Source organism: Oncorhynchus clarkii, chromosome 19 (assembly GCF_045791955.1).
Source record: "Oncorhynchus clarkii lewisi isolate Uvic-CL-2024 chromosome 19, UVic_Ocla_1.0, whole genome shotgun sequence".
Lineage (NCBI taxonomy): Eukaryota > Metazoa > Chordata > Actinopteri > Salmoniformes > Salmonidae > Oncorhynchus > Oncorhynchus clarkii.
The window spans coordinates 16,291,565-16,314,506 of record NC_092165.1 but is presented as its reverse complement, the minus strand read 5'-3'; the positions used below and the strand labels follow the sequence as shown (position 1 = coordinate 16,314,506).

The 22,942-nt window shown below is 42.8% G+C and overlaps 1 protein-coding gene across 4 annotated transcripts in view; it reads right to left on the bottom strand.

Annotated features, from left to right (window-relative positions):
* The window catches only part of LOC139374851 (phospholipid-transporting ATPase ABCA1-like), a 40,869-nt gene extending 18,605 nt beyond the window's left edge, over nucleotides 1–22,264 (bottom strand). For all 4 annotated transcript variants that reach the window (XM_071116002.1, XM_071116003.1, XM_071116004.1 and 1 more), the window contains exons 1-11: nucleotides 22,088–22,264; nucleotides 19,681–19,786; nucleotides 18,334–18,427; nucleotides 15,415–15,556; nucleotides 15,047–15,165; nucleotides 8,925–9,046; nucleotides 7,784–7,975; nucleotides 6,223–6,312; nucleotides 1,990–2,236; nucleotides 1,520–1,659; nucleotides 1,173–1,289 (exon numbers count right to left, since the gene is read on the bottom strand). In XM_071116002.1, the coding sequence (XP_070972103.1) occupies nucleotides 1,173–1,289; nucleotides 1,520–1,659; nucleotides 1,990–2,236; nucleotides 6,223–6,312; nucleotides 7,784–7,975; nucleotides 8,925–9,046; nucleotides 15,047–15,165; nucleotides 15,415–15,556; nucleotides 18,334–18,427; nucleotides 19,681–19,746 (1,329 nt within the window). In that variant the 5' untranslated portion in view covers nucleotides 19,747–19,786; nucleotides 22,088–22,264. The remainder of the gene's footprint in view (nucleotides 1–1,172; nucleotides 1,290–1,519; nucleotides 1,660–1,989; nucleotides 2,237–6,222; nucleotides 6,313–7,783; nucleotides 7,976–8,924; nucleotides 9,047–15,046; nucleotides 15,166–15,414; nucleotides 15,557–18,333; nucleotides 18,428–19,680; nucleotides 19,787–22,087) is intronic.
* Nucleotides 22,265–22,942: the final 678 nt, after the last annotated feature.

The following is a 22,942-nucleotide window of genomic DNA, read 5'->3' as shown; positions in this document are numbered from 1 at the left end:
ATATCCTTCATCCATCCTATCCATTAGCCTGTATCTATTATCAGAGGTCTCCTATCAATACCACTCCCACCACAAAGAACTATGTAATGATAAGTCAATTTCAAGCCGTTGTGGTTAATGGCCACATTAGCTGGAAGCCACTAAAAATACCACAAGATTAATTGCTATGGAGAAAACGCCTGTGAGTTCATTTTTGTCATATATTTTCGACCACTGTGAGGCACTATGGGACCGGTGATATACATTGCTGGCAGGACCATGGCTATTCTAATAGCATGAGGAGGGGAGTTACTAGAGGCTAATAGCATGAGGAGGAGCCATGTTAGGTAGCTACCTCGGTAAGAAACGGAAAGATCCTGTCTCCTACAGTTACCTTAAATGAACATGAATCAAATAATGTAATATCGTCGTTGCTTGTCCCTTCCAACTGCATGTCTGATTCTCAAAACGATAAACCCACTGTGTGTACACCGAAAACACTGTCCCCTCTTTTCTAACCTGTTGCAACAAAAAAAAAATAGGAAAGTTCTGAAACTGCAGTAAAAGTGCAGTAACTGCAGTTGCTGTGGTATTTTGGATACAGACATTGGAGAAAATACTGCACTCTAACTGCAGTTACACTGCAAAATTACTGCAGTTTATTTTGGACGTAGTATTTGCAGCATACTGCAGTTATACGGCACTCTGACTGTAATATTTAGTTACGATGATGGAAATCTTGTCAATTAATAATAATAAACCACACAGCAAACGATTTATTGCTTGGACTGTCTGGGAGTTCTTTCACTTCAAAGTGCTTGCACTTCAAATATCCCCCCCCCCCCCCCCCTCATAGCTCTGACTTTGCTGGTAGCTACTTTATTGATGTACTAACTATGACTGTGATATGTGGTCGTCCCACCTAGCCATCTCAAGATCAACGCACTAACTAAGTCGCTCTGGGTAAATCTAAAAGATCCTTGCTTTCTTTTAGGCTAATAGGAACCATGATCACATTAGCAGACTCAAACCCTATCAACACTAAACCTATACGCGGAACCTTCTTTTCTGTTTTATGTGCTCTTCTACAGAGCCCGATGCTGTTGGTATCATGACAACAGATCGACTGTAGCTACTGTATACTGTAGGTACAACTGTAAATACTATGAGATCAGATGAGAGTAGAAACTCACCCGAACCAGGTTCATCTCCTCACTGCTCTCCATGAAGGTCCAGATTTTAGGCCTCATCTCCTCCCACATCCCACCCAGGTCCCTCAGGATACCCAGCTCCTGGAACGTCTTGTTCATCTGGGTGAGGGGTGGGGAGAAAGAGAGAGAGAGATAGGAGAGAAAGAGGGTGAGAGATGAGAAATAGGGAGAGAGAGAGAGAGGAGAGAGAGAAAGCGAGAGAGAGAGAGAATGGAGGGAGATGGTTATAATGGCTGCCTGGCCTCAATGCCGAGTTAGTAGAGAAACATTTATGTGTAGGTTCCTTTTCACGCAGGCTTCTTTGTGTTCCTTCAGTTAGAGTCTCTCACCTCGTGTATGATCCTCTGTGTGGCGGGAGTGTCGGGGGTGTACAGGATCTTTCCCATGAGGAGAGGCTTCAGGGCCCTCCAGATCATCCTGGAGACGGGGCTGGCTTCCAGACTCCTCATCATGCTGTTACAGTACGGAGCTGAGGGGCGGAGGACAGACGGACACAGGTTAGTATCACACCACCGTAGACAGAGTATCCAGTAGCCTATACACTTTGAAGAGGGTTATGGTAGCTATCTCTGTGATAACACCAGGGAGGAATACACTGGTGTCCATACATCCTGTACCCCCCCCCCCCTCCAAAACTGTTAAAAGCTTTACCAAAAATTACAAACTGAAATTGCATCTGATTGAAGTGTGTAGAGATTCCTTTTTTTTACTAGAAAATGATTAACAAAATTGATCCGCGTTTGATACAAGTAAAAACTATTAATGATTTTTAGAGCAGGGAGTTGACCCAAGGACTGACTTGAGGTGTTGTCGTAGGCGGACACGGGTTCGTCGTCGCTGCCGTTGCCGCCACGGTTACCGAACAGGGCCTTGTAGTTGTTGTCCTCGTACCAGTTGAGCGACTTGATCTTCAGTCCGCCGCCCTCGGGGTGGCCACAGACGATACGGGACACGGCCTGGTACATGTGGCTGGGGGAGCCCGTGACGTTGGCCGTCAGGTAAAGGATCTCGTTACGCATCTCCTTCCAACTCTTCATACTGGCCAGCTAGGGGAAGAGGAGAGGAATATGTACATTTAAGAAACTATTGAATCTATTGAATCTTCTGAATCATATTATTTAGGATTTTGTCTTGTACCTATTTATTAGAATGTTTACTCTTGTATTTGTGTATTGTGTTCTACTGTGTTTTGTGTATGCGTAAATTAAAGTATTTTCATAGTGCAGTAATAGTGCCAAAGACATGTTGAGACATGTTTACGCCAACACTGACATGTTCTAGAACCAATGTACTGTGTGAGTTCAAAGAGTTAATGAAAGCTATTCCAGGTAGGAGTCGTTGGCTGCAACGGGCCCTGGTCAAAAGTAGTGCACTATATAGGGAATAGGGTGCCATTTGGGAAACAGACTTTGTTAGACATAAGGTGAAAAACACTTGTCCTAACAGCCTGGGACAAATATAGCAACTGTTCTTGTCACACACACTCAATTGGCATGGTAGCCTTGAACATGTTGAAAACACGTGGCTTTTGTGGTCTATTGTGCAATCCCCCTCCCATATTTTCAGTAAAGGATTTTTTTTTAAACATTTTAAATACTCAAATCCTTTTCTCTTCAAGTCAACACTACTTGTGAGAATTCTGTGTCCGGCAATAAATTCGAATAGCAACGGGATCACTGTGCACTCTAGGTCAAACATGCCGACAATCCACAAACATTTAAGCCTTTAAAAAAAAAAACTTAACAACTTCTATGAGAGTTGCACTTTTTTTTTAGTGCGGACCCATCTCAGCTTCATGCGTCTCTGGATTCCCGGGTTATACGCACTAACCACACTTCCGGGAGAGCGCCATGGTCCCCTTCTTGACTGAGTATTGAGCTAATCTGGGTCTTTAGGTGTGAAAGTGAGGTTGGGAAAACCAGGCTGACCTGTGTGCTTGAGAGTGAGACAGGCTCTGGGTGCGCGTCTCAGTGTTTGCACAATGGAGAGAAAGAGAGAGTAACCTGTCTCATAAAAGGAGCCACAGTGGACTCACTGCCCAAGCGGCTGGCTATCTTAGAAAAACACGTTGAAGACGGTGGACAGAGCTAAAACTAACGCACCTATGCATGACAAGGTCTTTTGTCATTTGAGACTGAGAACGGGTAGGTCAGTAGTTATAACTCAGCATCTTTCTGGAACTATAAATATATTTTGGCTTTATTTTCCAACCTCGTTCGATAATATCATGTGACACGTGATTAAATTAAACAGACTGGATATTGTTGCACAGTTCTTGTGGCTTTCTGCCACAAGGAGACGACTTGAGACCCTCCGACACTTAACATATCTTCATTGACGCTGATCTTTTAATTAACAACCCGTTTAGACCGGTGTAATCGCTTAGAACGGTGTGATCGCTTAGAACGGTGTAATCGTTTAGAACGGTGTAATCACTTAGAATGGTGTAATCGTTTAGAACGGTGTAATCACTTAGAGCGGTGTAATCTTTTAGAACGGTGTAATCACTTGGAACGGTGTAATCACTTAGAGCGGTGTAATCGTTTAGAACGGTGTAATCACTTAGAACGGTGTAATCGTTTAGAACGGTGTAATCGTTTCGAATGGTGTAATCGTTTAGAACGGTGTAATCGCTTAGAACGGTGTAATCGTTTAGAACGGTGTAATCGTTTAGAACAGTGTAATCACTTATACAGGTGTAATCGTTTAGAACGGTGTAATCACTTAGAACGGTGTAATCGTTTAGAACAGTGTAATCGTTTAGAATGGTGTAATCACTTAGAACGGTGTAATCGTTTAGAATGGTGTAATCACTTAGAACGGTGTTAATCACTTAGAACGGTGTTAATCGTTTAGAACGGTGTTAATTGTTTAGAACGGTGTAATCACTTAGAACGGTGTAATCACTTAGAACGGGGTAATCACTTAGAACGGTGTAATCACTTAGAACGGTGTAATCATTTAGAACGGTGTAATCATTTAGAACGGTGTAATCGTTTAGAACAGTGTAATCACTTATACAGGTGTAATCGTTTAGAACGGTGTAATCACTTAGAACGGTGTAATCGTTTAGAACGGTGTAATCGTTTAGAATGGTGTAATCACTTAGAACGGTGTAATCACTTAGAACGGTGTAATCGTTTAGAACGGTGTAATCACTTAGAACGGTGTTATCATTTAGAACGGTGTAATCACTTAGAACGGTGTAATCACTTAGAACGGTGTAATCGTTTAGAACGGTGTAATCGTTTAGAATGGTGTAATCGTTTAGAACGGTGTAATCGTTTAGGACAGTGTAATCACTTAGAATGTTTGTAATCGTTTAGAACGGTGTAATCACTTAGAATGTCGTGATCATTGACAGTCAAGTTTCTCATAACAAAGACATTCCAGCGAACTCTGAGATCCGCTTTCTGCCCTCAGTGTTCCGTAGTTGCAGCTGATTCCGGGAGCCGCCTCAGCAAGTCACATGCTTCCTCAGCTCCGTCCAAAAACACACAAAGAAAGAAAAAACAGTGCAGCCTGTGGGAGGAGATGGGAGGGAGGATTTCTCTCCTCTCCACCTCAAGTAGAGCTCTCCGTATACCGTGAGAACCTTGACAGAGAAAGGCCTCGCTCTTTCTCTTTCTGTCTGTCCCTGTCGCTCTGCCTCACGCCCGCGGGCCAGACATATAGCATGCAAACAGGCCGAGTCATTTGAGGAAGGCAGTGTTCTGTTGCAACCCCTCGCACCTCCAGCCTGAAGAGAGGTTACTAAAGGTTACGTCTCAGAGCCGAGGCAGCTCACCGCTAGTCCGCAACAAGGCTAACTAAGCTCCTTCCCTCTCCCACCAGGGAACATAAGCAGCTAACGGCAAAAAGCCGTGGTTGAGGTAAAATAAGGGTGGAAAAAGTGTATTTTTCAGTTTTTGAGACATTCATACCGGTAGCCTCTCTTGTCTTGTAACATTGCTGCTTGTTTGACTTGTTGAGTAGGGAGGGGATCATTCAATCACTAGTTGAAGGGACATTTCTTTGTCTCTGTCCATGGATTTCCCCTGACATTCAGTTGTGCCAGAGAGCGTATGCTAAACACCTCAGTGGGAAAGACCTCTCTTTCCCACAGCTGACGGCTTCCTTATGTTCCGCCAACTCAGCAGTACTGTGGCTGGAGAGAGGGGAGGTGGAAGGGAGAGCGATTGAGAAGAGGGGGCAGGGGGGCAGAGAGTCTCGTGACTAGGTGATCTATTGTTGTTTGTTCCCCTAGCACATCCTGCTAAGTCTCTTAGCGTTCCCCAGCCATGTAATTTTGTGGACATTCCTTTTGTTTTTTTCCTTGAATTTTTTGTTGTTGTACTTTTTGTTTAACCTATTTTTCTCCCCAATTTCGTGATACCCAATTGGTAGTTTACAGCCTTGTGCCACCGCTGCAACTCCCGTACGGATTCGGGAGAGGCGAGGTTCAAGAGCCATGCGTCCTCCAAAACACGACCGTGCCAAGCCGCACTGCCTCTTGACACACAGCTCGCGTAACCCAGAAGCCAGCCGCACCAATGTGTCGGAGGAAACGCCGTACAACTGGCGACCGTGTCAGCATGCATGCACCCGGCCATGTCCTGACCTGGACTGGTACCAACTGGACTGCTGACACTAAACAGTCTATTTGTTGTGAAAGACTACCCTTGTGTACAACATGACAGGGCTACAGCCATTTGAGGCGGCCATTTTGGGAGGGCCAGAGCACCAAGCTAGCTTGTTTATTATTAAGGGGTTGGATTGGTTTTGTTTGCACATTGAGGTCCAACGCTGTGTAGCGGGAGGACCTGTTTTTGTCCGACCACTACTACAACTGATGGCTCTCTTAGTGGTTGTTTTCGGCCGACATTCAAATGATTTCACTGATAAGGAAGTTTGCTTCAAAGGTTGTTTAAGACGATCCAAAACAGATGCATACCCAAAAATGTACATTGAAACATACATGTACGTTTGTGTGTGGTGTGTGTGTGTGTGTGTGTGTGTGTGTGTGTGTGTGTGCCTGACAGACAGTACCTACCTCTACAGCCAGCGCTCCCAAGCTCTCCAGCAGACCGTCGGTTGCCGCGGATACCTTCTGGACGACCTCGGGGTCGGACTTCACGTCCTTCTGTTGTGGGGGAGGAGGATGAGGGAGAACGGGGAGAGAGGGGGAGGGGGGATAAAAGACATGAGAACAAACACTCTCCAGGGACACTTCAGAGAGGGTTTCCTGTTCAACCTCATCTGTTATTGACTGTCACAAGAGGGCCGCTGAAATGTGAGCTGCTGCACACTCACAGCTGACCCCAGACCAGTACTTAGTTGCTAAAGTGGTTCTGAAATGGAACCTGATTCCTTATATAGTGCATTACATAGGGAAAAGTGTGCCATTTCAGCGAACCTTAGCCACTAAGTACAGGTCTGGGGTCAGCTTTCCTTATAGGTTCAATATGGCTGCGATCCATTGTCCATATTAGTGTACCACTTAGAATGCAAGCCTAATGCAAGGCTTAATTTTATGTGTAGTGGTATGATGTGGATATTGGATCAGGGCCTATTCAGAACAGGGGTTATTTATTCAAACCCCTAGTCTAATATCCCTGATCTGTTTTGTTCGGGAGGGAAACCTATTAGTCTTTTTCAGAACAAATAGTCTCGCTTATACACCCGCTTGAAATTACGGCTGATTCAGCGCTGCGATATTTCAACATGACATGACATTTCCTCCCATTTCCTCCCGTGTCAGTTGACCATTGCGACAGCGTTTTGCATTGGCAGACTGTTCTGTACACTTGGGCACCTTCCAAAAGCTTGTCCCAACAACCGGACTGAGAGTTCTGACTGAGCTAACGAAACTGGGTCAGCTAAAATGGACCACTCTTTTATCTGCATCCAAGTGTGACGGTCATCTGAAGTGTAGAGGGATTCTATTCCCTGTATTGTTGAAAATGAACTAACTAACTTTTCTGTGTGTGTGTGTGTGTGTGTGTGTGTGTGTGTGTGTGTGTGTGTGTGTGTGTGTGTGTGTGTGTGTGTGTGTGTGTGTGTGTGTGTGTGTGTGTGTGTGTGTGTCAGTGCCAAAAGTCTATATTCAGACACTTGGCACAACAGGGTTCACAGCCTCCCCAACCCCCATTACAAGAAAGGGACAAGGGACGCATTCATTGTCAATCTAATGTTTTGTGACAGGAACAGGATTTATTCTTCTTATGCGATAAGAACAGAAACCTTGTACAGAAACAGCGATTGGTAAGTCCTGACCCTAAATGGTAATCATGCCAGGGAACATGATGTTCTCTTTATCAGAAGAAAGAAGGTTTGGTGTCAGCAGGCTAAATTATCCCGCCATAAAGTGTGTGTGAAAGTGAGTGCAAAAGGGAATAGCCTACTCAGTTTGTCTGACTCACCAATCATTTAATAATACTTTGATTGAACAAATTAAGATTAGCTAGGTCTATAGCATTGTCTTATTAGGCATACACTGTTAAATCCCCCAGTGTTAAAGCCCCCAGTGTTAAAGTGTTCAGTGTTAAAGCCCCCGGTGTTAAAGTGTTCAGTGTTAAGTTTTAAAAAGTGTTGGTATTTTAAGTGTTTCTTACCCGTATGGGTTTCAGGAAGTCCAGGTTGGACAGGAAGTGGTCCTGGGCCTTGTTCAGCCAATCAGGGGAGGCCTTGCAGATGATGTCTTGAGTGAGCCGTGACACATTCTTGTCGGAGATGGTCACAAACTCCTCCAGAGAAGTGGTGTTACACATATCTCTAAGATGGACGCCGAAACCTCCAATCAGGACCTGGTAGATAACATTAAATGATATTTCAGGGATCAAGTTCTTGCAGTTGAGAAACAGAAAAAAAAAATGTGTTGCGAGGATGTCAGGGAAAGTTGTGATTTCATGCTTTAACTGTGACAACTTTCACGATGAATGCCTAGTCAGGAATGATTTGGCAAATATGTTTTGAATCATATATCATCACAGGAAAGCTGTTGTCATGTCACTGCTCGTAGTATTACTGCCTCTAGAGGCATTACCAAACTGTTCTAAAATGTTCCTATGACTCAAACAAAGATGTTTGGGGAACATTATTTCTAACCTATCAGAAACACTTTGGAAACCCAATATTTTTTAAATTCTATTCCAGGAAGATATTTGCTTGTGGAATGACCCAGAAATAAAATCAAATTTCATTATTCTACATTTCCACATGGCCATAGCTATCGCACAACATGGTCAACAACTAAACATATGAAAAATGTGCACAGTGCAGCTTTTCAGTCATGTATGGGGAGACTGTTTGTGGAAAAAGGGCAGAGAGAGAGGGGGGGCTGATGGGTAATAAAACATCTACAGTGGGGGTGGAATACGGTTAATAGATCCACCGCATGTGTGAGCCCCTTCTCCGCACATGCTCACTGTGAGGCAAACAGAAGATGGAGGAGAGATGGAGGGCGGAGCAAAAGTCATGTGACTACTGCCCTCCAAATACAGACAGTGATGAATATCTGCTGAAACTGAGCGTAATTCTTTTCCCCGGGAAAGAGGATGACATGAGCCACAGACTTGGTTCTCATCCCCCTTTCATTACACGGTGTTACGAGTTTAGCCGTCTCGCGGTATATATAGTTACCAGCAAACCAAGGTCATGGCATGTGTGACTGCCTTTTAAAAAGGTACTCGATGTGGTGACAAAACAGAGAGATCGGCCTTCTATTTTCTCTTCGCACACAGTCAATATGTTTACCTTCTCTAGGTTGAGGTCAGCCTCGACAATCTGCTGGACGGCGTGATGGGATAGGGAGGCGTTGCGATGCAGGAACGACGATAAGGTCTCCTTATCACGGAGAAAGTCCTTCAGCTTGAAACCTGGTATGGGATGACGGGAATGCACATTCAACAGACTGCCTGGGAACACTGCGCTGCATGATTAGAAACAGATCTATTTTTAAAAAATGACAGAAATATGTTTTTACGGATAGAATTGTGATTTAGCGTCGAAACTCATCATCTTGAATAGAGAAATGATCATCTATTATCTGGGGAAACTCCAAATACACAGCGTTACTTGGGTGAAAACTGTAAAGTCCTCAATACTATGGTATAATAGAAATATTATACTAATATACTGGCATGGACAGAATGGAGTGATACAGTGAGGGGGAGACATATCATGGACACAGTCTACCCCGCTCAGGGGGCTATTGTGTTCACTGGGTCAGAACATTCCAGAGAAGTCATCTCCATTTAAAAACCAGTTGAAGTCAGCTCAACACTCTGCTGCTTCGCACTCCGCAGCTGGGGTTACTCTAGGGCGTTCCACTTTGGCCCAAATACTGGGCGAGAGTACTGGGCTCCTCACTTTTCACTCTGTCCCGTCCCTTCCTTCCCAGCTTAAATTGGAAATATCCTTACTTAAACGTTAGTTAGCACAGTGACAAGATTAGCTGCCGGATACATGGTAAAATAGGAGCATTACCCCTTGGGGGATGCGGTGGGGTGGGCTACTAGAAGGGAGTGTTACCCATAACTAGGGCCAAGGAGTTTTTCTTGATCAGAACCCTAACCCTATACTCTTAGAAACAAGTTATACCTAGAACTTTGTCTGTCCCTGTAGGAGAACCATGTTGGGTTCCAGGTAAAACTCAACTGTTTACACGATCTAGAGAGGAAACACTTAGCTGCCCCAGAGGCCCCTGGGAGCAGGTCAAGGGGGACGTGGTGTGTGTTGTAGAGACATCCCCAGAGCATAGAGACGACCCCAGAGCATAGAGACGACCCCAGAGCAAATAACCAGGGAGTGGTAATGAGCTCTAATCATCCTGACTTCAGGAAACAAGAGCACTGAGTGAGAGTACTGCCATGAAAGACCAGAGGGATAGCCCCAAAAGGTACTGTCTATCTGCACTTGGGTCTTAACTACTGAGTGAGAGTACAACCATACACGAAAGAGGAATAGCTCCAAATGGTACCGTCTATCTGCACTTGGCTTAGGTGGTTAGTATGCTGTGTCTTTGACCTACCAAAACAATAACAAGTAGGCTACAACAATACGAGACAGACTGCCATCCAGGCTTGTCACTACTTGCTATGGCTTCTGGTGAAAAATACTTTATAGACATGAGGAGACATATGTTTAACATGTTCCCAAACCTCTCTGACTCAACAAACAACCTACAATCAGACAAACAAAATGGCCGCCTTTGCCAAGCGTGACAAATGACAGTTGGCTACAGATCATTTCAGGTTGATAGAAGAAGTGGAACAAACGTACTGACTGAGAGGGTCGTGGTCACCTGAGGCCCGAACGACCCGCCCTGTTTCCCATAGGGATCTGATCAAAAGTAGTGCACTATATAGGGACACAGAAGATGATGGTCCTGACTGACTGAGTCTAATAACCTGAGAGAAGGAAGCTAGCTGCCTGTGGTGTTATTCAACAGAACAAAAATGGGAAATGAGAGTCGGACTGATTTGGAACTTGACCGACCGACAGGGGGGGGGGGGACAAACAATGTGGGACACTAGGCAAGCCAGAACTCTTTGAGAAGGAGAATTGTACGTGCGCGCGTCCGTGCATCAGTGGGAAGAGAACCTAGAGGAGTTTAGAGACCTTCGAAAGAACAAACGACCCACCTAGGAAACCTTTCAGACAGTCAGTCTGGCTGACACATCAACCCACTACATTAAAACTAGTCTGGGTTACAAACCGAAAAGACAAACGCAAGCAGCAGCATATCGATGTCTAGAATATAAAACATACAGCCAAGTGAGAGAAGAGTAAAAGTGGATATATTTCATGAATAAGATTAATTAAGTGCTTCCGTTGTGACACGAGGCACTAATTCTAATTCCAGCGTCAACATGAACTTTCTCCCCTTTGACATAACGGCACTTCACTGTAAGGCTTCATATAGCGGAAGGATTTTTAGAGAGGGTCGATGCAGAGCTGTGATCTGCTCCTAGAATCCTTTTAAACACTGAAGTAACCAATTGTAACACTGGTTGCTTTTAAGTCCTGATATTCAAACTGGTATTTTTAACACGGATACATTTCTCCACGTTTGGACAGATTGTTCACGTGACTTGTTTTATTTGCATACAACATAATTATGCTGGAATTAGCTATTACACAATAGTGTTTGACACAGTCTTCATGAACTGAATATCTCAGGTAATATCTTAACTAGGCTCTGGAAGGAAGCCTAGGTGAGAAGTTATACTGCAGGAGTAGATTGACGATAAATGCATGTTGGAGGGGGAATGTGAAATACTATTCAGACCAAAGTGGGGTCAGTGAGTTCTGTTTTGAGGCGATTAATCTTTTAGTGGTAGGCCTATGTTAGTCTCTGAACTACTCTTTTCTCAATGTAAAATAGTGATAGTATGGTTACCACAGACAGCTCATTTACGCTCCTTTATGTAATAATGATAATAATAATAATAATAATAATTTGCTAGCTCTAAAATGTGTCAGCTTGATGGTTTAACAGTGGTGTTAGCGTTTGCCTTGATGGTTTAACAGTGGTGTTAGCGTTAGCCTTGATGGTTTAACAGTGGTGTTAGCGTTAGCCTTGATGGTTTAACAGTGGTGTTAGCGTTAGCCTTAATGGTTTAACAGTGGTGTTAGCGTTAGCCTTGATGGTTTAAACACTTCTTTGGGAAATGGGGGGCAGCATTTTCACTTTTAGATGAATAGCGCCCAGAGTAAACTGCCTCCTACTCAGTCCCAGATGCTAATATATGCATATTATTATTAGTATTGGATAGAAAACACTCTGAAGTTTCTAAAACTGTTTGAATGATGTCTGTGAGTATAACAGAACTCATATGGCAGGCAAGCACCTGAGAAAAAAATCCAAACCGGAAATGGGAAATCTGAGGTTTGACGTTTTTGAACTCAGCTCCTATCGAATACACAGTGGGATATGGGTCATCTTGCACTTCCTAAGGCTTCCACTAGATGTCAACCGTCTTTAGAACGTTGTTTCAGGCTTCTACTGTGAAGGGGGGCCGGATGAGAGCTGTTTGACTAAGGGGGTCTGGCAGCAGCCTCGTTCTCAGTCACGCACATTTCACATGAGAGGTAGCTCTCGTTCCATTGCTTTTCTACAGACAATGGAATTCTCCGGTTGGAACATTATTGAACATTTATGATGAAAACATCCTAAAGATTGGTTCTATACTTAGTTTGACAAGTTTCTATGAGCTGTAATATAACTTTTTGAACTTTTTGTCCGACTGGACCTGAACGCGCGTTTGGATTTGTTTACCAAACACCCTAACAAAATAACCTATTTGGACATAATTGATGGACTTTATGGAACAAGTCAAACATTTATTGTCAAACTGGGATTCCTGGGAGTGCATTCTGATGAAGATCATCAAAGGTAAGTGACTATTTATAATGCTATTTCTGACTAATGTTGACTGCGCAACATGGCGGATATTTCTTTTGGCTGTTTTGGGCTCTGAGCGCCGTACTCAGACTATGCTTTTTCCGCAAAGTTAAAAAAGAATTCTGACAGCGGTTGCATTAAGGAGAAGTTTGTCTATATTTCCATGTATAACACATGTATTTTCATCAACATTTATAATGAGTATTTCTGTAAATTCATGTGGCTCTGCAAAATCACTGCATGTTTTGGAACTACTGAATGTAACACGCCAATTAAATAGATTTTTGGATATAAATATGCCCTTTACCGAACAAAACATACATGTATTGTGTAACATGAAGTCCTATGAGTGTCATCTGATGAAGATCATCAAAGGTTAGTGATTAACTTGATCTATATTTGTGCTTTTTGTGACTCCTCTCTTTGGCTGGAAAAATGGCTGGGTTTTTCTGTGACTTTGTGGTGACCTAACATAATAGTTTGTGGAGCTTTCGCTGTAAAGCATTTTTGAAATCAGACACTGTGGCTGGATTAACGAGAATTTTATATTTAAAACGGTGGCTAATACTTGTATGTTTGAGAAATTTGATTTATGAGCTTTCTGTTGATTTGTATTTGGCGCCCTGCAATTTCATTGGCTGTTGGCGAGGAACACCGTTCCCAGACAGGTTAACAGTGGTGTTAGCGTTAGCCTTGATGAGGTGCCATGAGGCTCATCCAGCAGCTGATGTTACCTAATTAGGGAATTCAACCAAAATAAGTCAATTAATGGTCAATGTCAGTTGTACGTTGAAATATGACATTGGTATAATGTTAATTCAACGTGTTTTGCCCAGTGGGTAGGTAATATGTATGGCAGATATGTACGTAGGGGTGTGGGGACTGGGACACCTCAGGACTCATGCAAGGGAAAGATACTATCATCAACCTGATTTCCTCAAAGACCTTTCCCCCCCTCTTCCTGGGCCAAAGTCATGATAGCCCCATGTATTTTCCACTCTGAAAATGGCAGCTCTGCAAGAGCCAAAAGCTAACATTACAGTATCCATTAAATCTGTGGAGCAGTGTGCAGAAGTTTATTTTCAATGGTATTCAGTTTTTTTCCTGCTGGTAATACGATTACTTATTCACCATCTAAAATGAGATGGACAGTCACGTGAGGGGAGACCAGAGCACATAATGACCTTCAATCAGGATGCAGACACATTCCAAGCCCGGGGTTGGTCCAGTTCAGACACAGAGATAGCAGTCAGAACATTGAAGGGCCAGTTAGTTTAAATCTGTATCCTGTTGTGATGGGTGGGCCCAGGGAGGTCTTCCTGCTACTTAAAAAGAGTTAGAACAGGACAGGGGCACTGCCCCCTGGTTGGCCCAGGAGCAACCTCCCCACCCAAGGACTGGCATGGACTGATTACACCAATGCTATGCCACCCATAGAAATCGAATTGCTAGAAAGGACAAAGCCTGGTCCCATATTTGTTTTTGCCATCTAGCCAACTCCCAGCAGATCTGGGACCAGGCTAACAAAGCCCCTCAGACCACCGCGCTTTTGATTGGATCACTCATGAATCGTAGAACAATCAATGAATCGCAGAACATTGACTGGAATGAGAACGTCCATTCTAATAACTCTATTTCCATGCTGCCAACCTGCACCCATTGCCCTCCATTACGAGCCAAACGGCCCCATTTGATTAGGAGCTGTATGGTCGCCAGTAATCTGCTTTTCTTCGCATTAGGAGTTTGGGGTTTCATGGAGGCCATTAAAATCTAAGCATGCCATTTGCTCTGAACTCTCTGCACCGTACGGCCCCAGGAAAACGAGGACTTCCCCATCAAACAAGTCTCAAGTTCAGTACTATGTGCTTCAAGTCGACAGCGTGTGCCCTATGTCTATAGCTATGAGGCATGTACAGATAGGTGATCATACATACCTACTGAAAAACTAGGCTAATCAAACTCAGATCAGTATGCGTGCTATGCGTCTATTGCTCAGGGCCTATGTACGCAGGTGGGCACAGGCTTAGGATCAGATTCAGTAACATCACATGCAGAAACAAACATAAAATGTGATGTCATACAGTATATAAACAATACGTACAAATATATAAATCAGCGTAAATTTATGGACAGTGCATCAACGTTCAAGGTTATCCATGCACATCCCACTGGGCACAGATGGAATTTTCAACACCTAGTTTTCATTTACATTTGGTTGAGTTGTCAACTAACGTGAATTCAACATGAAATCAACAAGAAAAATGTAAAAGTTGAGGGAAAAAATACAAAATTCCCGTACGTTGATGACTTTTTGCAAATCCAATCAGATTTCCACGTTGATTCAACATCCTCACTTTGCATTTCTTTGTTGAAATGACATGGAAACGACGTTGATTCAACCAGTTGGTTGCCCAGTGGGATGCGTCTTTAAGTCTGTAGCTCAGGGTCTATGTACTGTGATCTGTCCTACCTGCCGTGTTGCTCTGTAGTTTCCCCAGAGCCCGCACCAGAACTTTGTAGCCCTCGAAGCTCTTGTCATTCTGGCTGTAGAGGAGGATCTTCTTGGCATCGATGAACAGACGGGAGATTCTGTGTTTCATAGAGAGACGATTAGACGACGTGAGGAACAACGGTGGTAAAACACACATGCGGATCCTCTGGGGTTGAGGGTCTGAAAGGAGGAACAATGCTCCTTGTGGCACGGTCCATTATTTCAAATGTCTTAGCTTACATTGTTTACTTGGTTGTTTGTCACAGACATGACTAATCAAATCATTCTATCAAATCAGTCAATGTTAAAAATAAAAAAAAAAGGTCAGTTTTCCGGGATGAACTCACATTGAATCGTTGAAGTTGCCCACCAGCCCTGGGCTCTCTCCTGGTGTGGGGTGGCGGAAGCAGGGGTTGTTGGCGTTACAGATGATCCCTTGTACCCAGGGCAAGGTGCCCGCCGAGGGCATGGCCTTGTTGGGGAAATGGCCTGGAGGGGGACAAATAGGGAAGGTTCAATGATCGACACCGCTCTAGGTCACAATATCTCCCTATGTAGCTGCCCAGATGGCCACTGAAGTCAAATGATTATGTTGGGTAAACGGGGTACTTTAGTCAGTCCCCCAACATTTCACAATGGCAGAGCAAGGAGGACTGAGTGAAACTCCATTTCAGCTTGGCTCAATTCAGAAGATCGAAAATAACAGCCAGGCGGACATCTTGGTTTAGCAAGAGTACAGTACAACGGGGGACCTCGCGTGGGCACGGATTCCTCGTGTACTCTTGAGGAACTGTGTTGTCTAACAGAGAGGCCAAGGCTGCGTCCCAAACGGCACCTTATTCCGCAAGTGCTCTGGCCAAAAGTACTGCACTATTTTGGGAAATAGGGTGCCATCTGGGACGGAGACCAAGAGAGATGGGGGGGGGGGTTATTTGGTGAATAATTGCCTCAGTGAACCACGTGACTCATGTGACCGTTGGATCAACATTCACTTTCAGTGACGAGCCAAAAAGAGGTTATAAGCAAACCGTTATCTGCTGCTGTACAGTAGTTAGTTATAAAGCCCGGCAGATTGTGAGGCAATCAAATAGAGTAGGACTATTTAGCGTGACCCAGTCCTGAGGTCAATACTGTTGAGTTCAATGGGTGAAATGAAGTAGTACTATCTACGGCCGAGTTGACTAGAGTTGACAGGTTTGACCATCAACAAAATGGTGACGTGCACATTCTGCTAAACAAGATGTTACAGAAGTATTCCCGTTTTCCTTTTTTGCCAATGTGTGTGTGTGTTTGTGTGGATCTGACAAGCCTTTGTAGTAACACTTGAATAGTTATTTCACATTCCACCGTTATGGTATCATACAGTGAGTTTAATAGCCTAGCCTACTGGCCTGCTATCCAGCCTACACTGAGTGTGCAAAACATTTTGAACACCTGCTTTGTCCATGACATAAACTGCCCGGGTGAATCCAGGTGAAAGCTATGATCCCTTATTGATATCACTTCTTAAATCCGTTTAAAAATCAGTGTAGATGAATGGGAGGAGACAGGTTAAAGAAGGATTTTTAAGCCTTGAGACAATTAAGACATGGATTGTGTGTGTGCCATTCAGAGGGTGAATGGGAAAGACAAAATATGTAAGTGCCTTTGAACGGGGTATGGTAGGTACCAGGCGCACTGGTTTGAGTGTGTCAAGAACTGCAACGCTGCTGGGATTTCCACGTTCAACAAGAACGTGTATCAAGAAATGTCCACCACCAAAAGGACATCCAGCCAACTTGACACAACTGTGGGAAGCATTGGAGTCAACTTGGGCCAGCATCCCTGTGGAATGCTTTCGACACCTTGCAGGGTCCATGCCCAATTCATTTAAAGGGGGTGCAACTTAATATTAGACAGCCATTCCTAATGTTTTGCACACTCAGTGTATATCTGTATTATACAGGAGGGCAAAGGCATAGCCTTCTGACCTGGTGAAATACAGTATGTACGTCCCAAATAGCACCCTATTCGCTATGGGCCCTAGTCAAAAGTACTGCACTATATAGGGAATAGGATGCCAATTGGGATGAAACCAAGATCTTTACTGGAGACCTGTATTGACAAGATAGAGATAAGGAGGGCAATAGAAAGTATAGTAGCTTTACATCCTTCTACTGACGTCCATTGATGTGAACAAACATACTACACAGTCCAGTGTTGTTGGAGTCTTACACCGCTCTACGTCACAATATCTACAATATATACATTTAAATTCAGGAAGTTCATTTAATGGAGATTCCTTTATTATTGTTTTCGGGTGAATTTTGCAATAATTCAATTTCATTTGGTGCTCTGATTTTACAGAGAGAAACAATTCCATTTTAGCTTCTGACTTTAGCTTCTAACTCAAAGTTGAGAATATATTATCTGTGTAAGTAACAAACTGTTCCCAGAGCTGTTATTGTGTAATACAGGCCAGCGGGTCAATATATCAAATATTGACCTACCGAGTTGGATATTGACCAACTGATTGGGATGTTTTTAAGAAAACTGTATAGAAGGAAGACCTTGGCTTGGGATGAGACATGGCAGGTAAGGACATTAATGTACTCTTCTCTGCATTGACATTTATTGGACAATAAAACATTTTTTCTTCCTTTCCAGTAGGCCTATGGAACATTTCCACGTGTTCACACAGCCCACTATTTTTTCCCCCTTATCCATTGTTCTAGAATAACTAAATCCATTGGGACACATTTCTTGTGGGAATCTCCTGCCTTCCACTGTTCTGTTGTGACTATCTGTCTTTGATACGAACAGTAATGTCCTTTAAAAATGATGAGCTCTCTCTCTTTCCCTGAAGTATCGTTTGTCTGTATTGCTTTGCTTTCCAAAGAGTCTTGGACTCAATAAACACTAGTGGCCGATGATGTAAAGGACAACTGTCGAGCATCCTGTTGTCCTCCATCTTGTGATCTGACTCATCTAACTACAAAGAATGAGAAACAGGAACAAATGATGACAGGAAACAGCATTTGGACCAAATGTCATGAGACCTCTAGTGCGTCACTACTTACCCGGCCGAGACACTAACATTTTTCTTGAATTGCCTCATTATAACTGAGTGAATAAATCACCATAAACAAGGCTAGATTTGAGTCAATTTGAACAATTCAAATTCTAAAAGCTTTATTGTCCTTCAGATGTACATAAAACAGAAAATCGTCTTTCACAGGCTAATACATTGTGATTTCAGGCACTCTGTGTATGTGTGGGCTACTTACACTCATGTTGCTCGTAGGGCGGGTAATGCATCCTCACAGATATGAGGATGAAGAAGATGAAGAGCGGCCATATTATCTCGATAATTAGCTGGAGCTGAAAGGGAAGTTCAGAAGGTTGATGAGAGGCTGATAAACTCAGTCAGGACAAACAGCATTCAACAGTGAAACTAATGCCATAGTAAGGAAGTCTGGTCTCCCTACAGAACAACCCATTTGGAGATTTCAATCATACAATCATGTGCTGTTTATTTGGGGCAAAACAGCAGATAAGGAGGAATCTTTGAACCTGAAATTGTTTGCAAAGTAGGGTGGCCATGGATGTAACAAAAATGTTACGCAAAAAAATGTATTGAATGTTTCAGTGTCCTAGAGCAGTGGTTCCCAACCAGGGGTACTTGGCCTACCCACGAGGGGATACTTCAGAGGTACTCCGGGTAGAGCAAAATGCACTTGGTGATACAATAACCAAAAAAGGTTGGGAACCACTGTCCTAGAGTAGACAACCCACCTCTAAGCTTTCTTTGTGTACTTTAGTCTACAATCCAGGTTACCAATTTCTTGACTATATTGGATGGGTCATTTTGATTCTAAATGAGACATTTCCTCAATTACAATTAAAATCTATCAAATCCCCTTTAGAATGGACTGGTCCTGCTTTACAATGGAAGTGGGTCATTCCACAAACCATTATGAGGGAGTCAGGCAGCCATTAAGGGGTTTATCAGCTGTTGGCAAATATATTATAATCTTTATCCTAGCTAAGACTGGGAGTGGAAAGGGAGAAGAGTTGGTTGGGTGGACATATGTCCACAACATCTGCTGTCCTCCCAGCCCCATCCTCACAAAGCATTGGTCAAATGGAGGCTGGGGATCTGTTCTATAAATGTATCTTGTTCTTAGATTCTTCTGAGAGGTTTTGAGGTTTAACAGTTTGATGACATGATAAGGCGAGGGTGTCATTTAAAATGTTCCAGAATCCAAACCTTTTTTTGCGGAAATGTGTACTTGAGAGAGCACTTAAAACTCCCCTGCGCTACCATTGACGCCCTGCTACGTTGATGTCATCGACGGTCTGAACATCCTCAATGATACAAATATGTAAATAAAGTCCATTCAACCAACGGGTGTTTCACAATCTCATTCCTTTTACCAATAAATAGAAGATGCTATTCTTTGTGTGAACTGGCCACACAAACGACAATAGTAACACATTGTATTTCTACTAAACCTTGTAACCACTAAAGCTTATTATTGCACTTTGCCCCAGCAACTTTCATTGACATGCTCCCTTTATCTCACAGAATCTACGTGGGGTTGGTGGACTTTTATTTTGTAGTAGCTACTTACTGTCTGTCTCCGTCTGTAGGTGAAGTTCTTCCACAGCAGTAAGCCCAGTTGAGTAGAGATGGCCATCTCGCCTCAGGGACCTATCCTACAGCCGCCCAGCTCCCAACTGCAGAGCACAGTGACAACACAGTGAGACTAGCTGGACCTTTTCCTACTGCTTTTGAGCTCCCAACTGCAGATACGCAGCACAGTGAGACCAGAGAAGCAGGCTGTTTGAGTCCACTGGACACCTCGCCACTCATAGGTCAAAGTCCAACCAAATATAACCATCAGATTCCCCAATGGATACAAGACTGTATTAAGCAATCAGGGCAGTTTTTACTCTGTGCACTGGTGGCATTTCCAGAATTGAGAGATTCAGTGTCTGTTACAACAACAAAAAAACACACACACAAGGACTTTTGGATCTACAAACAGTCAGTGGATACTCGGCAAGTGAAGGTGTGCCACCCACACAATATAACACAAAAAAGACTAATATCTAAACTACCAGATGTTCTCATAACATGACATTTCAATTCAATCCAGCAATTGCAATACAGAATTTCACAATCCCTACAATTGCATGAGGCGAATGCTGTTATTATTTATCTAATTATATAGCCAGCTGTACTATTAAATACTTTCAGATGCAACAGAGTTTTTAGGACATGAATGGGTCTCTGTGTGGCTCAGTTGGTAGAGTGCCGGTGCATGTAATGCCAAGGTTGTGGGTTTGATTCCCACGGGGGACCAGAATGCAATGAAAAAGTTGGCACTTTTTTCGCTCAGGGTGAGAGTGTCCTTTTAATGTAGTCCTTTTAGTCTGAACTTCCCATTCCATCAATTTTGGGGAGGCTGGTGGCCTGGTGGTTAGGGCATTGGACTAATAACCGAAAGGTTGTAAAATCAAATCCCCGAGCTGACGAGGTAAAAAATCTGTCGTTCTGCCCCTGAACAAGGCAGTTAACCCACTGTTCCTAGGCTGTCATTATAAAAAAAATAATTCTTAACTGACTTGCCTAGTTAAATAAAGGTAAAATGATGGCGATGCAACAAGCTCTCAAACAATTGGAATGTCTATTCTCGAGACGAATGAAGGACCAGCAGGCTACGCAGGTAACATTTCATTAGCAGCCTGGGTGGATGGATAGCCTATTCAAATGATGTAATTTGGCAAAATCGGTATGATCGTCTACCTCGGGGACCGGCATAATAAAAACAGATGTTCTAATGAACAGATCGTGTATTGGTTACATTGGAAGTCGTTGTTTTTTTTAGGTTGTTTTTCCATCAGCTTCAACGCATACCATAACAAACCACTACAGTAGGCCTAGAAGTTGTAAACAACAGCCTCTGCAAATTAATCAATGCGGTTGCCTGGTGCAGAATTGCTCTAGGGTTTTAATGTGGTTATTGACTTTTTACTTATTTTTATTTACTTGTTTAATCATTTTTTTCACTCGTGCTATATCCATATGATGATAATATTTTTGAAATCCAAATTAATCAATGCGGTTGCCTTTTTATCCAATTGCCTGTTATGGTTTCAACTACGTCTCAAAACATCGCAAAAATCATTCAGAATATGAATACATATTCTAAAAGAACAAAATGGCTAAAAGAACAAAATGATGCAATGCTTTGATGAAACAGCCTATGAAAAAAAAAACGAATGAATAACAATATGACAACCACTATGGTCAACGATGGATCGACAAAAAAACAGAATTGCAAAACCCGTTTGGTAAACATCTCCTTCCTTTAACTACAACATCAAGCCTGAATCAATGAATCAGAAAAAAGCATTCATTAAAACAATAACATAATTTCACTATAAAAACAAGTACACAATCTAAGACGTTACATTCTAGAATTGTAATCGAATGTCAACCATGTCAGTGCAATATAATTATCGAAATAATTTCAGAACTTCATGCTGGATGTTTCATTGTTTCAAGAGGAAGGGGTTACTTTCGGTCATTCAGCGTAGCGCAGACTCTTCCATACAATGAACAGCAACAGATGCTGTAGCCCATACACTGTATTCATCAAACACAATACGGTAATATGCGATAAAGGACATCAAATACACGACCCACAGTTTGTCATCTTACCCATCCTACCAAAAACCTCATAAATGCATAAGTTATTCAATACATTTGATTAAGGATAAACACTGGAAATCATGTGCTGATTGTTGTGAACAATGTCGCGTACTATACAGGCGCGGAGGCAAAGATGCGCTTTTGTTTTGAAAAGATTTACAGACTGAATCAAACAACCATATACATCCGCAACCATATACATCCGTTCTGTACATATCAAATAATAAAGTTCCTTTAGGATGTTGCACGGCACAATGCATATCACCCACAGAGCCACTTAACAAAGAAACAACAAAAACGAATAAAGAAAAACAACCGACCTTTTCCCCTAATGCTGCGAAATTCCAATTCTTCAATGTTCATCAAATATAATTCCTTGAATTGGAAAATGTCCAATGGACGCTTTTGTATTCGCCTTTTCACGACCGTTATTGTCTTCGCTGCTCTGTATCTGGTTCTAACAGAACTGCTTTTTTTCTCCTCCAAGCTTTTATAGGGGCAGCCAATGCAGCCGCTTTCGGAAGAGGAAAGGTAACTCGCGGTCAAAAGGATCCAAGGCTGGTTGTGTTGCGGTCTCCTTAAACGGGACGCACGTGTAGAGTAAAAATAACAGCTCTTAAGAGGGCTACGGCGCCCTATACATATTTCTTTCGGTATTGAATCCGTCCATGCAATGTATATAATCATTTTATGATTGTGTAATTGTTATATCTGTATAATAGCCTAATTTGTGGTTGAAAACAAGTGCTCAGTCTTGTCAGTGGCCATTGGGGACATAATCGAGTCCAATAAATACCAGTATTCTATGACAGACTCTAAATGTAGGTTCAATCTGAAGGCATATCAGTTCACACACTTTCTACAAATAGAATTCTGTTTTATCCTTTTGAAATATAATTCTATATTGTTTGAACTTCAGATTTAACGTCCATTTAGAGTCTGTCATAGCATATTGATATTTATTGACCCAAAGACCATTCCAACTCAGTGACTTTGACTAAACAGTAACTAGACACACAAGCTTGATGACCAGGTTCAGTGGTTAACTAACTACAGAATACTGTTCAACGAGCTGCATTCAGGGCTTCGGGAAACAGCAGAGGGTGCACCCCCGTATCTACATTGACATGACTGCAGTGGAGAAAGTGGAAAGCTTCAAGTTCCTTGGCGTATAC